This window comes from Mustela putorius, unplaced genomic scaffold (genome assembly GCF_011764305.1).
Source record: "Mustela putorius furo isolate JIRA1106 unplaced genomic scaffold, ASM1176430v1.1 tig00003859_pilon_pilon_pilon, whole genome shotgun sequence".
NCBI lineage: Eukaryota > Metazoa > Chordata > Mammalia > Carnivora > Mustelidae > Mustela > Mustela putorius.
This window is the reverse complement of record NW_025422011.1, coordinates 17,284,847-17,301,334: the sequence shown is the minus strand read 5'-3', so window position 1 is coordinate 17,301,334 and position 16,488 is coordinate 17,284,847. Positions and strand designations below refer to the sequence as shown.

The 16,488-nt window shown below is 42.8% G+C and overlaps 1 protein-coding gene across 1 annotated transcript in view; it reads right to left on the bottom strand.

Moving 5' to 3' along the window:
- Positions 1-9,980, bottom strand: part of LGR4 (leucine rich repeat containing G protein-coupled receptor 4) — a 102,970-nt gene extending 92,990 nt beyond the window's left edge. The window contains exon 1 of the mRNA XM_004755888.2: positions 9,261-9,980. Coding sequence (XP_004755945.2) covers positions 9,261-9,445 — 185 coding nt within the window. The 5' untranslated portion in view covers positions 9,446-9,980. The remainder of the gene's footprint in view (positions 1-9,260) is intronic.
- Between the last annotated feature and the right edge of the window lie 6,508 nt (positions 9,981-16,488).

Genomic DNA, 16,488 nt, shown 5'->3' with positions numbered 1-16,488 from the left:
TTCCTATTAAAAGGGGAGTAGTACCACCTATGAGAAGATATCTTGATAAAAGTGCATATATATATACTCTTTCTCCACCTGGATCTTCATGGTTTTCTAAATGAAAAAAATCTGCCAGGTAAGTACACGTTTCCCCATCAGCACAATGGCTCACCTGCGAAGTCTACACAGGCTTTGGACCTGGTATACATTCAAAGAACCAGAGAAAAAGGGTCCACATACACACAAGCAACTGCTTAGTCACTTTCAGAAGAAATGACAACAAATCGGGTCCTGGCCGTCACTCAGACAGGTCATGCTGAAGTTTCCCAGGTGTGATCCTTGAAGACAAAATGAAGTTACCTCTTTTTGCAGATGGAAGAGTCAATGTTCCAAGTGGTTACGTGACATGCCCATGCTGATTTGGGAACTCAGGGGTCTTGATTCTTTGTGCCATACTCTCAAAAACAAAACCTTTTTGAAGGTCTGCTCATAAAGATAGGCCTATAAAAAGAAGACTCAAGAATAATGACATAAGGCACCTGGGTGGCTGAGTTGGGTAAGTGACTGCCCTTGGCTCAGGTTGTGATCCTGGAGTCCTAGGATCAAGTCTCACATCCAGCTCCCTGCTCAGCAGGGAGTGTGAGTCTCCCGCTGACCTCTCTCTGCTCATGCTCTCTCTCTCATTCTCTCTCTCTAATAAATAAATAAAGTCTTTAAAAAAAAAAAAAAAAAGAAGAAGAAGAATGACATAAAAAGCTGGATTACATGACCACGGACTCAAATGACCTTGAAAAGAGCAGAAGGCCAACAAGAAAATTTTTCTTTTTTACAAAGGAAGGAAAATATTAATATTTAAAAAAACTAATCAAATGAGATGAACTAGCAGAAGTAGCACAGAAAAGATGAAAAGTGAAATTATAAGAAACTTCTAGATATCAGTAAATCCATGTGTAATTTTTACAACATGATTCTAAAATATTTGAAGTGTATTAAGTTCACTTAATATTCCCTTAATTCTGATTATATTGTGTAAGAATTCTATATTTCAATTTATCTCAGATAAGGAGAGTTTGAAGAGGACCAAAGGGCAATTATCACTTTGGAAAATGCAAAGACTGGATGAAGTGAGTGCCTAAAACATATGAACAGTCTTCTAGAACATTAAGAAGCCTAAAAGTTGGTCGACATTATTTTCTCTCCCTGCAACTTGAAAAAGAGTCAGTAGACTTCATTTTTTTTTTTTTAAAGCAAACTCTATGCCAAATATGGGACTTGAATTCACAACACTGAGATCAAAGGTCACATGCTCTACCAGCTGGGCCAGACAGGCACCCCAAGAATTGGTAGACTTTAAAACAGAGTTACTAAAGTTTTAAATTATTCAAGAGCTCGTGATCTTCTCTGGAGAATTCTTCCATGGGAAAGCAGCCCTCTGAGATGGTTTCCACACAAGAAAGGTGACAATCTAGAACAGAGTCGTGACCTCTGGTCTCCTCTCTCTTGGGAAAATCTTATCTGCCAACCCTTTCTCCTGTGATCCATATGGTTTCTCCAAGGGTCTCTTAGTATTTTCTCTTGGGAAAATGGGGAGAACCCAGAAGTTAACAACACAACCTAATCCCTAGAGTTTCAGAGAAAACCCCGCCAACTTGAAAGTACCTTTAAAACAGGAACCATGGGACACCTGAGTGGCTCAGTTTGTTAAGCAACGGACTCTTGATTTTGGCTCAGGTCATGATCGAAGGGTTATGAGATCAAGCCCCTCATCAGGCTCTGTGTCTGCTTGAGATTCTCTCTCTCCCTCTCTCTCTGCCCTCCCTCCTCCCCATGCTTGCTAGCATTCTCTACCTCCTCTCTCTCTCTCTCCAATAAACAATAAATCTTTAAAAATAACAAGAACTATGACAAGTGCGAGAACTGGGCAATCTACCTATCTTCCTAGGAGAAGAGTTCTAATCAAGTTCTTGACGGAGGTTTTGATGTCACCCACGTATACTATGTCACCGTCTGCAGTCTAGTAGCAGCTGCATGTGAGAACTTCCCAGCCTGAGGGAGAATGGAGAAGTGAGACCGGAAGCAATCTAGGCTCATTCCTTGGCCCTGCCCTAATCCGGCACAAAGGTAAAGGTACCATGTCTCAGTCAGATTTATGTCACTCTTCTTAGGAGGGACAACTTCCCCATATAAAACCTTAAAAATGTACAGGACTGGGAGACTTAACCTCATGACTTTTCTGAATGAGGTTCTGAAATCTGATTAAAGCATCAAAAATATTTTGTTGTCAGGACGCACTAAGATTTTCATTCCTTCAATGGTCAATTTTATATTTAAAACTTTGAAAAAAGAAAAGGCTACATTCTATTGTAAAAATAGAGGAAAAGAAAAAACTAGCTAAAGGGGCTTACATAACCCTTTATTTCTCTTGATTTTTAATACTTAGATACAAATTAATTTTGAAGGATAAAGTATCATTAAGTAACTTGAAATATATTAGATACGCTTCCTTCACAAGTTTCTCACTAGTACAGACATCAGACCAGCCTGGGATCTAAATGGCCCAGCTGCCTCCCAAAATATCTATGGTTTACATTTCCTTACAAGGCTATTCTTACATTCTTATGGGCCCACATGATGCTAGGGGGGGTGGGGGGGGCGAATCAATGCCTTCCCCCTAAGGCCTTTCAGAACAGAACAGCTAGGAAAACCAGAAAAATATATTTCTTAAAGATGTTCACTTCTTGGACCTGAACTGTTTAGAAGGGCTTTCCTGTTCTCAATCACTTGCATCAAAAAAAAGAGATGCCCAATGCCAAATTTTGCTGTCAACTTAGTGCAGAGGGGGAGAACCTGGCTACTGTGACAATTAAAATATGTAATGGTACCAAACATGCTTGAGATTAAAAACAACCACCCCCAACATTCAGAGTTTTAACTGCTTGTACATGCCACAACATACTTCACTATACTTTAAGAACCTTGCTTAAAAACAGTGCCAGCCATATACAAATATACACCATATATTTGTTTAAGAACAAATACTTAGGGGCATCTGGGTGGCTCAGTGGGTTAAGCCTCTGCCTTCAGCTCGGGTTATGATCTCAGGGTCCTGGGATCGAGCCCCACATCAGGCTCTCTGCTCAGTAGGAAGTTGGCTTCTCCCTCAGTCTCTCCCTCTGTGTCATCTCTCTCTCAAATGAATAAATAAATCTTAAAAAAAAGAAAGAAAGAAAGAATACTTGTCTGTTGGGGGGTGAATCCAGAGTAGACTACTACACAATTACATCTTGCCATTTAAAAGAGGTACTTGAGTACAAACTTGCTAAAGTCTTTAGAAATCGAGGTTATTAAATGTATATGAACTATAAAGTCATGATCTGTCTTTTGCTAACACTGATTTCTAAACTCAGTTTGGAACTCACCCAATTTCAGACCATAGAAGTGCTACCTGGCCTACAGCTGGACCATCAAGTACTTAAACACAAAAGAAATACCTAGAAAGGCAGACAAATTAGCCATTTGTGTAAGAGTACTGATATGCTAAACTTTAGTCCTAGCAAAATTATCCTTCCCTGGCAGAACTTAAAAACAGAGCATTTTATCATCCTAATGAAGCTCTGCAAAAGAAGCTATAGTTCACTTAACAAAGTTGGGGAAAAAAGGAAAAAGTTATCCATATTCTTTTATTATATAAGAAAAGATGTTGGCATTGCCAAAAACTCGAAGGCTGCCTGAGACAGTTAAAGGCAAGCTGGCTAACACCCTTCTAAAGCCAAATCCTTGAGATCGAGCTTAAAAAATTATCAAGAACACTGTGAGTTACATTAGTTACATTTTTCAGAGTAAAAGGCACATCTGGCAGGGTTTAACTTTTAACCCAAGTGTACCAACAAATACTGTACTTTTATGGAAATTTATCTTTTTTATAGAGAAATAGTGATAGACATTCTTAGAAAAAATTTCAATAAATCACTAAAGGGTTCTCAGAACTTTACTTGCTTAACAGTTAACACAGGTTCAGAGAAATTCAAAGCAGCGAGAGACATTTGCCATCATCTAGTCCAATATCCATCACTTATTGGTAAGAAAAAGTGGGAATGAAGGGATAGGCACAAACAGGAAGACCAGAAACCAAAATCCAAACGTGCAGGCTCTCAGTACTTTCACTATTATAAAGATGACTAAAATAAGAATTTGAGAGAGAGACTGAAAGAGGCCAAGAAAATGCCTAAACTTGCCTGGATCCACCTACCAGTAAAAAACTTTGATCTTCCCTAAGAGATTAAGTTGTCAAATGTTACCTTACGATTCTAATGTTAAGAGCCAAGTGCCTGGACATTAAATGCTTGTGATACCATAACTGTCACAAGCATTCAGTTCGACAGAAATCATAAAACATTAGTGGTAACTGCAAAACCTTAAGGAGCCTTGGATAAGAGAATTATGGGTTCAAGTCCTGGGTATTGTTCAGACCAGCACATTGTTGCCTTGTGAGGGAGTGAGCTCCCCATTCAATGGAAACATTCCAGCAGAGCTGGACAACTGAAGAAGTTTCCTGGGTGGGCAAGAGGTTCCATGAACTATACTTCCCTTACCCAAGGGAGAGGATGCAAGAAATGTCTTTAAAAATAAATAAATAAATAAATTCAAGAGAAAGAAAACTCTTGGCAATAAGAGTTGTTTATTTCCTTGTTTTACAGGTGGCGAAACCAAGGCCCTGAGGGGTTAAGCATGTCACCCACTCAAGGTCACTTGTGCAATTTATTGACAGGTCTGGAAACCAGCTCTCCATATTCCCAACAGAATGCTCTTCCTTCTCTTATATTTAAAGAGAACCCAGCAATTCAGCTGGTTTGTAAAATGAAGATTCTAAACTTAAAGATATTCACATATTGGCTTTGTTTAACACAAAGTTCACTAGTATGTGATATCAGTGCATTTCTAGGAAGACACACTACACAAACTAAACATTGAAACTTACAGATCCAAAGGCAGAAATCAAGAAATACCAAACTCTACCATCAACAAAGGTATACGATGACTAGCCACCAGAGAATATAGGAAACATCACAGAAAGTAGAAGAAAATATTTTCAGATGATACTATTAAAAGAAGAAAGCTGTTTGGTGTAGTGAAATAATACATCTTAAGGAAGAATCTAAGGTCAGGCTTCCAAATGAAGAAAAAAATAACATTATTTTAAAAACACTGCAAAGCCTCTCAGGTAACCATCAATTCTATATAGAAAGCTCAATAACCTGCCCGATGTACAGGATACACACACCGTGAAGGCTGGAGAGATTATGACTAATTATATGGAAGTGAGGACACTGAGTAACTTTTTGTACAGTATCCAAATTACTGAAACAGAACGATTTTATTTTCCAAGTGTTAAGCCATACCCACAGGAAACAAGCAGGGCTATTCTACCCTAGCAAAGCGCCTTAGCTAGTCATGCATTCTGCAACAAGTCTCCATGGCAAATTTCCTAACACACACTTCTAAACACAAAGAACTCCTCCTCCAAGTGAGTGGTAATGAAGAGGTTTGTGCAACTTCACCCAGAACAAAATCCTGCAGCTCCTAGGATCTTTTACGAGACGATCATAACATTATCGTCACCTTGCCATCCTAAGATTATGTAAGAATTATAAAATCATATAACTTCTGGAAGCTACAGGCGGCCTTAGAAATAATCTAGTGAATCCAATTACTGCATTTTTCAGATGAGAAAACTGTTCCCCCACACACACCTTTAAAAAAGGAGAACGATTTGCCCGAGGCCACAAAATTACTTAGTGTCAAGGTAAGGACTACGATCAAGGGCTCAGACCCACCAGTGTCTCCACGAAGCCACAAAAACAGGCTGTGTCATCTTAACACTGGTGACCAGACATAATCTAGGACGTGGAGATCTGTGCTCTGAGCCCATGGCACCCAGACGATGAGGCAGTAACAGGAGACACATGTGCACAAACTTCTCCCCAACACCACTGGGACTTCATCTCTTTCTCTCAAGCCTCTGGGAGTATAGGTGATTAAAGAGTGACCTGTTACCATTACTATAGGAATAACCTTGAATCTCTTTGATAAAATAAACTTTGAATTTTAATACCAGTAAGATGACTTCCTTTAAAACACCTCAGGGTGAATTGTGACAAGCCAGTGTATTGTGTGACACAAGACTGAGAACAGCTCTTGCAAAATATAAATCACCAGTACAGGTGCAGCAAACAGTGTGAACACAGGAATCCCATCAACAATACTGAGGATTACATCTGACTCTGCCCCCAGACTCGGATAAAGCAGCTTTCAGCAGGAAATAGATAGTGTTGGATGGAACAAGTTTAAACGAGCCTAACGGAGAAGCAGCAGTATCCTCTCTCTGGGGCTTTCTCAAATCTGGACAAAAGACTAAATGCTGAGAATGCTGAAATTGGCAATCCTGTGTGGGAATGATGTCTGAATTCCAAGCCCCGAGTCTGCCTTCAGGGTCGGCCTTAAGTTATTCTCTCTTCACTGCAACATTTTTAAGTGCCTCCTGTGTACCAGGCTCTGTGTACTCCAAGCTGAGTAAAATAAAATCTCTGCTCTTTGTGGGTCCCAGGGTCTCCAAAATGGAGTGCACACACCCCTGGTGGAGGTGAAGATACCATATATACCACTGAGCCATGAGAAGAAAATAAAAGAACTTTGACTGATTGGCCTCATCTTTTTAACTTGCATCTGTGTTTGTAATTTTCTGTGCAATGCTCCAGAAATTAGGAAACGGTGAGCAAAAGTTTGGGACCATGGATCTAATCCCTTGCTATGTAACCGTGGCTCACTAAAGCTATAATGGGACAGCAAATCAGAAGTACCTGGAAAGAGTTCCTAGATGATCAATGGGATTGTGCAAACCCACAGCACCTGCCCATCCTCAATATGGCTTTTGAGATTCACTGAACCAGCTGGTCTCTCAAAATGCAAACACACTGCCCTTGAAATGCCCTTTAAGTGGGGCAGCCACATATACTTTTGAGGATGAAATGAAGAGACAGGGGTGAAATAAGGAGTTAGTTGTCAGGAGGTCCAATCACTCTAGCTATAGGTCACAAGTGGAAGAGGAAAATGTAGCACATTTGCTCACCACAGCAGCTCAGAAAGTGCCAGGATGGTGCTAGCTTAGGCAACCTAATCTGGACAGTCACCAATGACTTTTGGTTCCCAAGCCTCAAACAGGGAGTTCTATAGGGCTCTAAATTGAAAATATGGCATTTGACTACCTCCAGTGAGTTCTAAAGGAAGATAATCTGCAGACAGGAATGTGCTCACATAAAATTGTGCTATTTCTTTGTGGTTTTAGGTACTAATGCAAAACAGCCCCTTTCCTTACAGGACAAGACTGCTCATCAAAACTGGTAGAATCTAGGGGAGCCTGGGTGGCTCAGTGGGTTAAAGCCTCTGCCTTTGGCTCAGGTCATGATCCTAGGGTCCTGGGATCGAGCCCCGCATCAGGCTCTCTGCTAGGCGGGGAGCCTGCTTCCTCCTCTCTTTGCTTGCCTCTCTGCCTACCAGTGATCTCTGCCTGTCAAATAAATAAATAAAATCTTAAAAAAAAAAAAAACTGGTAGAATCTACTAAACAAGCTCTTTACTACTGGTCAAAACAGCAAAAAGATGCTTTTCTACGATTAGAGAGCCTTGAGAGGTCAGATAAAGGCACCTCTCCTGCATGAATTCTCTAAGTGTCAAGAGAACAAGGAAAAAAAGAAGCCCATCTCCTCTACACAGTCTTCTTCCCCTCCCTTCCACTCGAACCTGCCCACTTGATATAACTTTTTGCAAACTGCTCTTCACTGCAAAATGAACTTCCTTCGGTAAGAAAGTTAAATTTCACCATACTGGAGGAAAATGACTTCAAATATGTTACTAGCACGTGAGAAAGAAGGATGGGGAGCTGGAGGCCAGAGAATGAGGCAGATTCCAAGTCAACAGGCTGCAATACTCAGTAAAACCCCACTGGCAGAGAGCAAGCCCAACGCCTCCCACCACCCACCTGGAAACACGGCAACGCTCTGGCCTGCACAGAAAGGAATTCTTCACGGGGTCAATTACTCCTTTAAAATTATTTATTTCTAAGAGGTCCCCTTCCTTGGCTATAAGGCAAAAGAAAATTCCCCTCACCACAGACCTCTCAGAATCCCTTCCTCAAACAGTTCTTTCGGGACTCTTGACATAATCACTCCGCAGACCACACAACACACAAGTGCATACACCAAGCCCTGCGTTCAGTTACCCTATTTTTTTATTGGTCGTATTTGCCAATACCACGGACGACACCTATTTCAGTTTGCTCTTCTTTTTTGAAGGGAATGTCTAAAGCCTCAGGTCTCCCTTTGAGGAGCGAGATTTTAAGAAGTCAGAACGCTCTGAGTGACTTCCCCAGCCCCAGGCAGCTCCAAAGAAAAGTTCTGGAGATGAATGCACAGCAGAAAACTGCTGCCTTCCATTCTAGAAGGTTGGGCAGAGAATATGGTCTGGAGCTTTGATTTTCTTCCAACATCCTGTACCTCAGGTCAGCATTCTTTCTTTAAAAGGCCTACTTGGGGAAGAAGAGTATTTTCACCAAAAGAAACCTGCAATTTCCCCCCTCCTTCCGTCTTATTTCTGCCCGGCTCCCCCCGCCCCCACCCAGTCCCCGCGCGCTCCAGAACCCTGGGCGTTTGTCGGGCAGTTCACGGTGGAACTGGACCGAGATGCCAGGTCGCTCTACCTGGATGAGGCCGAAATGGAAGGGGATTCACCCTGAGGTACAGGTGTTTCTTCTCCCCACATGCTGGAACCCAAAAAGCTCCAGGTGTTTCCCCACGAAACGTGCCTCGGTCTGCAGACCCAGGCCAAGTTCTAGGCGCCCTCAGCCTACCGACTATGAAGCTCTGGCCAGCTGAGCGGGGGCCCGCGTGAGAAGGGAAGGTCTCCTGAAAAGGCTGCCAGGGACAGACGTTTCCAGATTCCTTCCTCCTGCTTGGCCCCAGATACTCTTTCTGGGGGTGGGGGGGGGGTGACTGTGCCCCAAAAGTCTGGGGTTAAAAAGCTGCTCGCGGCTCGGACCCGGACTGGCGAAGTCTGGAATGCCCGCCGCGCGGTAGTGGGTGCTGAGCACCTCCACACACAGGTGACCCGCGCCCCGCTCCTCGGAACACGGGTGGGTGGGGTGGGACGGGCCACCGACTCTGCCCCCCCCTCGGGAACCCCCTGTCCCCCCAGCCCCGCCCCCAGGGCCCTCACCCCGGCACTCACAGCGCTTGGGTGAAGGCGCTGAGCCCCTCGGGCACGGCCGTCAGCCCCTTCCCGGAGCAGTCCACCCGACGGTCGCCGTCGCAGCTGCAGGGCGCCGCGCAGAGAGGCGGCGCCGCGCCGCTGGGCTCGGCCGAGCCGCGCAGCCCCAGAGCGAGGAAGCAGAGCAGCCCCAGCGGGCCCGGCATTGCTGCGGCCGCCTCCCGCGCCGGCCTCTCCCGCGGCGCCGCTCACTCGGCGCGCCTCCGCTGCCCTCCGACGCCCCCCGCCGCCCCGGGGCGGCAGGCCTGCGGACTGGGGCGGGGGCTCTCCTCTCTCGGCGGTCGCGCGGGCTCGGCCCCTTCAACAGTCCGCGGCGGCAGTGCAGGGACGCGGCGCTCCGGAGTTTCGCCCTTCCCGCTGCTCCATGGAAGCGCAGAGGCAGCCCCGCTCCTCCGGCGGCTCAGGCCAGCCGGCCCGGCCGTGCGCAGCTGCCGGGGCCGCGCTCTGCCATCGCACCCGCCTCCCCGTCCCCGGCCTCGCGCCTTTGCCGCTCTTCAAGGTTGCGGAGCGCAGCCTTCAGCCATGCCGGCCCCTCGCCCCAACCCCCGCCCGGCTCTCGTACAAACACCCAGGCTCCTGCTCGCTCTCTCGCAGCCGCGGCTCAATCTCCTCCCGTCCTTTTCCCTTCTAGGGTTGCACGCTCGGGTTCCCAAGCCCCCAGCCGCTGGGTTATGCAAATCACTTAGGTACATGCAAAACTAACCCTTCTCCCGGAGCGCCATTGGCCCGCAGAGGTCTCGAGCTCATTACTATGCAAAGAGGGGAGCCGCCACTGGCCAAGAGTAGGACCAGAGGGGCGTGTTTATCGGGCGTGAGTGACAAGGTAGTGCTGGTGCTGGTGCTGGTGGTGGTTCAAGGCAAAATCCCCGACTTGGCTCGATTTGCGTGGCAGACTGTGGATGGAAGGTGGAAGGATCTGAAGACGTGGAGCCTGTTTTTCCCCCTCCCCCCACCCGTCTTCTCCCTCCGCAGAAACTGGATCTCCTAAATTGGATGACCTGAAAAGTAGAACTTGCCTCCAGCCTTCAGTTTAGTTTCAAATGACTCTCCGCTCTTCCAAAGGGTGAGGTCTTTGGGAGCTGTGCAAATGGAAAAAAGGTTTTTGAGGAGAAAGAGGAAGTCTCCCTTCTTCTGACATAATTTTTTAGGTTTTAGCTATATACGGAATTAAAGGCGCGTACCCTCACAACCCTCTCACTTCACCTGAGATCTTTACACCTATTTTGATAGGCACTGGTTAGCTAAGTCTTAGCAATGAACCACTGATGATACCAAGTTTTGGGGATCTCAGTTCAGACGGCTTTCTCACGTTCTTTAAAATCCTAAAACACAGGAATCTTGTAAGGGGCAAAAGAGGTGATGTTTCTGAACACTGGAAAATTTCTCCAGACAAGAGAACATTTGAGTGCTAGGTAACTACCACTAAGAAGTCATCCAGCAACTTTGGTGTCAGGTAATTTATCAGCATTCCTTCCTCTTGTGGACTTCTGGGGCTTAATAGACCCCACAGAATCATTATTTGCAACAAATACTGCTTTATGGGCACCTCTTTTCTTACTTTCCACTATGCCTTTGGTTGTCTTACCATCTATATTAGGGACAGTTTTCATGAATACTTGAAGGCAGATGGGGTTAAAAATGTCACTATCATAAAGTTTACCACTCATGTCACTTAAGGAAAATGGAAATAAATTGATACAGACCTAAGAAGTTTAAAATGAGACATTGCCATCATCTTTGCATTTGAGAACTTATCTTTAAAAATAATGCCTAGCTGGGCATATGACTAATATACCATAAACTGATTTATATGCTAGAGAGTCAATAAATACACACTACACAAATGATCCCTGAAAGTAGAGTCTTGAGAGAGTCAATATATACAAACATGCCTTGACTTCCAGTTTTTAAGAATGACATATTTCCTCTTAATTGTGGGTCTGAAAGAGAACTCAGAGCTATATGGACAACCCTCTGGTTTTATAGATGAGAAATTCAAAACCCTCCAGTATTGTGTGCTGCCCAAGATCATCACAGAGCAACTCCTGGTCTCCTGACTCCTTGTCTCATGCCCTTGGAGCCTTCCCTAAATTAGTGCCCATTGTCTAAATCATTTCCATTATTTTCTGGCAACTCTCATGAGAAAGTGAAGTGAGGAAAAATTGTAAATTGGGTTTCTTTAATTGGTTCTCTTAAGACCACTCTTTTGATAACAACACGAAAGATGACAGAATTTCTCCTGCCAAGATATCACTTTCTTATGCAGTTTTAAAACAAGAATTATAGATTATACTGGTTGATTTTTTTTAACTAAAATAATTCATTTCCTTTCTTCTAAGGTAGTGGGTTTTAAACTTCAAGAAGCGTAAGAATCTCATGCAAAGCTTGATTAAAAATGCAAAGTGATTTAACAGACTTGTGTGGAGCCCAGGAATCAGGGTTTTGATGCCCATCACATGAAAGTGTTATAGGGAGTCCATAACCACATTTTTCCTTCGCTTCCAAGGAGTAAAGGGCTGGCAACTTCAGGGAAAGGGGAGATTCAGATTTTGGAGAAAGGAGACATGTAGATTTTATTGAAGAATAAATTCCTATTGTCTATCAGGTAAAGAAGGTGAGAAAAGAGATTTCAAATTTGCAGTTTGTCCAAGACACAAAATTTCAAGAGCAATGGACTTGAGTAAGGAAGAAAAGATGTAATATCTATAAAAGTGTTAATATCTCTTGTAGTTCCTATAGTATTTGTGCTTTACATTAAAGATAAATTGGCCAGTTAGTCTTCACTTCTTGGGTAATGTGTCCTAAGACAGCAAAACAAATAATTTTTTAGATTCTATCCCAGATAACTAGAGAAAAATGATCAGTTGTTAAATAAACCATAAGGACCTAGAAAGATATCAGGATGAACCAAAATGTGTTGGCAAGCTAAAACTCAACAGAGACTGTTTCCAGACCAGCTTGTCTTTCTCATTTTTAGTAGCTATGGATGAGTGAATGTGCAGCATCTACAGGCTAAAGAGGAAGTGGACCCTGGCCGCAAGGCTTCTGCACACTCTATAGGGCACTTTTGGGCAATGGAGAAGGCACCCATTTTGGGTGATGCTCACCTTGGGGCTTTTGGGCAAAGGGCACAACAAGGCTTATTGACTAGTGGACAAGCTAGACTTTGGTCCCATTCACCTCTTCACCCAGGTGCTCTTGTAAATATAGAGACTGTGTAAGTGTATGCAGAGGCTCCACCTGCTAGGCCAAGGTGCTCCATCAGGGAAATAAAAACTGGGAGGTCCTGGGGGCTCTTCCATAGTGCTATAATGATTGAAAGTCATTGAGCATACAGAATTTCATTTGTTATGAATTACTTCCAATTTATAGAAAGAACAAAAATCTGAGTTCACAACAATCAGCTTAAGAAACAAAATGTTGGGACACCTGTGTGGCTCAGTCAGTTAGGTATCTGCCTTTGGCTCAGGTCATGATCTCAGGGTCCTAGGATCCAGCCCAACATAGGGTTCCCTGCTCAGTGGGGAGTCTGCTTCTCTCTGTCCCTCTGCCTGCTGCTCCCCCCACCTGTGCTCTCTCTCTGTCTTAAAAAAAAGGAAAGAAAAAAACAATGTTACAGTTGTATTTGAAGCACACTTTGTACCTCTCTCCAGTCTTTTTGACTTGGGAAGTCAGCCTTTTCCTAAATTTTGTAATTAATTTCCATGCATATTTTCATGCTTTTTTTTTTTTTAAGGTTTTATTTATTTATTTGATAGACACAGATCACAAGTAGGCAGAGAGGAAGGCAGAGAGAGAGGAGGAAGCAGGCTCCCTGCTGAGCAGAGAGCCTGATGCGGGGCTCGATCCCAGCACTCTGGGATCGTGACCTGAGCTGAAGGCAGAGGCTTAACCCACTGAGCCACCCAGGCACCCCTATTTTTATGCTTTTTATATGTATGTATCCCTGAGTAATATACTGTCTTGTGTTGCAAATATAAATAATATAATTCTGTATTCCTGTGCACCTTGCTTTTTTCACTCAACTGTGAGCTTTATGAAATATGTGTTCATGGAATATGTGATCCTTTTAAATTCATCTTTATTATTAAATAGTATTCTATTTAAAGAATGTACCCAGTGTTTATCCATTTTATTGTTAATATTAAACTTATTTCTATTTTTTCTAACAATGGTACCATGAATATTTTTGTACAAGTCCCCTTATTTGTGCACTCAAAAATTTCTCTAACATGTGTCTTTTTTATATACGCGTATTATGTATGTGTATGTGTGTGTGTGTGTGTGTGTGTGTGTCTAGGAGTGGATTACGTTCACTCACTGTTATTGAATGTTATAAAATTCCTTTCAAAAGTGATTGAACTGGGGTGCCTGGCTGGCTCAGTCATTAAGCATCTGCCTTCAGCTCAGGTCATGATCCCAGGGCCCTGGGATCAAGCCCTACATCAGGCTCCCTGCTCAGTGGAAAGCCTGCTTCTCTCCTTCTCCCACTCCCCCTGCTTGTGTTCCCTCTCTTGCTGTGCCTTTCTCTGTCATATAAATAAATAAAACCTTTAAAAAAAAAAGTGATTGCACTTACTTGTGCTTCTCGCAGCAGAGAATAAAAATTCCCATTTCTCTATATTCTACCAGCACCCAATATTACAAGACTTAAATATTTATAAATCCAATGCATATGAAATGCCATCTCAATGTAGTTTAAATTTGAATTTCCCTGATTACAGCTGCATCTTTTCTCTATTTACTGGACATTTCAGGGTGCTCTTATGTGCATTTGTGTTGCCTACTGATTTCCTTTGCCTGGTTATTTCCTATTGGGTTGTTCATATTTGTTTTTATTGTTTGGGACCAGACAGTTAACACTCTGGGCTTTGTCAGCCATATGGTCTCTGTCACAACTATTCAACGCTGTCACTGCAGCGTCAAAGCAACCATAAATAACACATAAACAAATAGATGAGGCTGTGTTCCAATAAAACTTTTTGGGCAAAAATAGATATTGGGCTAGTTCTCGCCCCTGGGCCATAGTTTCACAGCACTGTTTTATAGGTGCAAATCCCTTATTGAAATCTGATTATTTTTGAACCATTTGCAAGATTATGTGAAATTCAAAAAGACATACCTCAAAGGTGATCATCTTTTCTTATAAGTTGAGATCAAGAAAAACTTTCAAATTTCTGGTCCTGTGGTGAGCTCATGCTAAAGATTGTATTTTGGAATGAGCTATGAATGGTCCAGAAAGAGTCCTGGGCACTCAAGGTTTACCTTATTTTCCATCCAAAAAGCACTCCAAAGATTTTTGACCTGAGACAATCACATGACCTATGAAAAGGTGCTACTGGCTTTATAAAAGCATGGGTGCCAAACCTGCCACCCAAAGTTAGAAGCTTGAATATGTATATTAAAAATACTTGGGCACCTGGGTGGCTCAGTGAGTTAAGCAACTGCCTTCAGCTCAAGTCATGATCCTGGAGTCCCAGGATCGAGTCCCACATCGGGCTCCCAGCTCCGCAGGGAGTCTGCTTCTCCCTCTGCTCCCTCTCATACAAATAAATAAATTAAATCTTTTTAAAAAGTTTATATTTATGTTATTATATTCATATTTACACATGCAAACACATACATGTACATGGGTATCTATATGTACGTATACATACATAAACATTTCAAAACATGAGAGAGTCAAGGAATAAAGAAAGAATATCACACCCATCAGATATCTGGTATGTATCTAACAGTTGATGTCTCGAGAAATGCTATTGTTTCTAAGCTCAGAGTCCTCCACATTTGCATTTGGGGCAAGCAGAGCCCCCACGCTGGTTTAGAGGCTCGCCAAACTCGTGCTTTCCTGGTCTTAAACAGGTGTTTTCACCGACTCGTTCTTTTCTTCTGGGTCTCAGTGTCCCTAGAGTGATCCCGTTATGCACAGGACCTATAGTTTAGGGATAATTTAAAATAACAACAATCACTCTGAAGCATACAAAATAACAATGGAAAATGGCTGATCTATTAAAAGTTGCACTGTGGCCAGATTTGGGCTTCTGGGCCCATTTTCCTCTACTGCCACATGCGCAGATTTGACAGACCTTGGGATGGAAGGACTGGCAGCTTCTGGTGTGACTGACTGAAATCCATTTTTGAAATCAGCTCTTTTCAAGACATCACCAAAGAGGTCTCAGTTTCCTGACCTGGTCGGACATCCTGGGGTCAGAGACCCTTTTCAGTACTTCTGAAGACCCATATTCACCCCAAATTTCAAAACATTCAGATAAATATCAAAAATATTTTCCTATTCATGCCCAGTCTTTCTAAACCCGATTTTCTTATTCTGATCTTTTCCCTTTCAAATCAAACCCAAGAGGTGAAAGACATTCAAAGGACACAATTTCCGAATGACAGAACCACATGTAGATCCCAAGGCCTGAGTGCCTGAGAGCCTACTGGGGAGGCTCAGAACTAAGCAGAGGTAAATAAGCATTACAGAAGCCAGGCATTGTAACAGATAGAACAATGAAAGTGTAAAATAAAATTAAATAAATAGAAATCTAGAAAGATTATCACCTGGTCACTCTGAGAAATTGTTAGGAGCAAAGTACTAACACAAAGTTCAGTCACAGAATTGGGTTCCTTTTTACTCTTTCAGAATTCCAAATAAGAGCTTGAACATTTTAGAAAGACCATAGCATGAGACAAGATTTCAAAGAACCACATGCAAAATGCTGGCATCCCATAAGCCAAATGCATGAAGAAGACCAGCGCTTGGGAGTAGTTTTTACCTGGCAACTGAAATATCCCAGAAAGCTCTTCTTCATCTGCATGAACATATTTGGAAAGGAATCTAGGAAAGAAGCAGTAAGAGAATTTAAACTCAAAGAGAAGCTGTGGGAAGATGGGGAGAGAAAACATCCCATTCTGTAGATTCTTTCTATTCCTGACTTGGACGCCTAATGTTGTGTCAAGAAGGACACTACTGAACACCTCACGGGTAATTTCAAAAGCTTTCTTTTTGTCTAGTGACAGTTACCATGACTCTCTTCAAAATAAGGAGTGGCAATCACAATGAAAACTTTTAATCACCCTAGGACTTTTGAAAATGTTTTTAAAACGTTTTTAAAAATAAAATCGGAGACAATGATTTTATTTATTTATTTATTTATTTATTTTAAAAGTATTTTTTTTTTAAAGATTT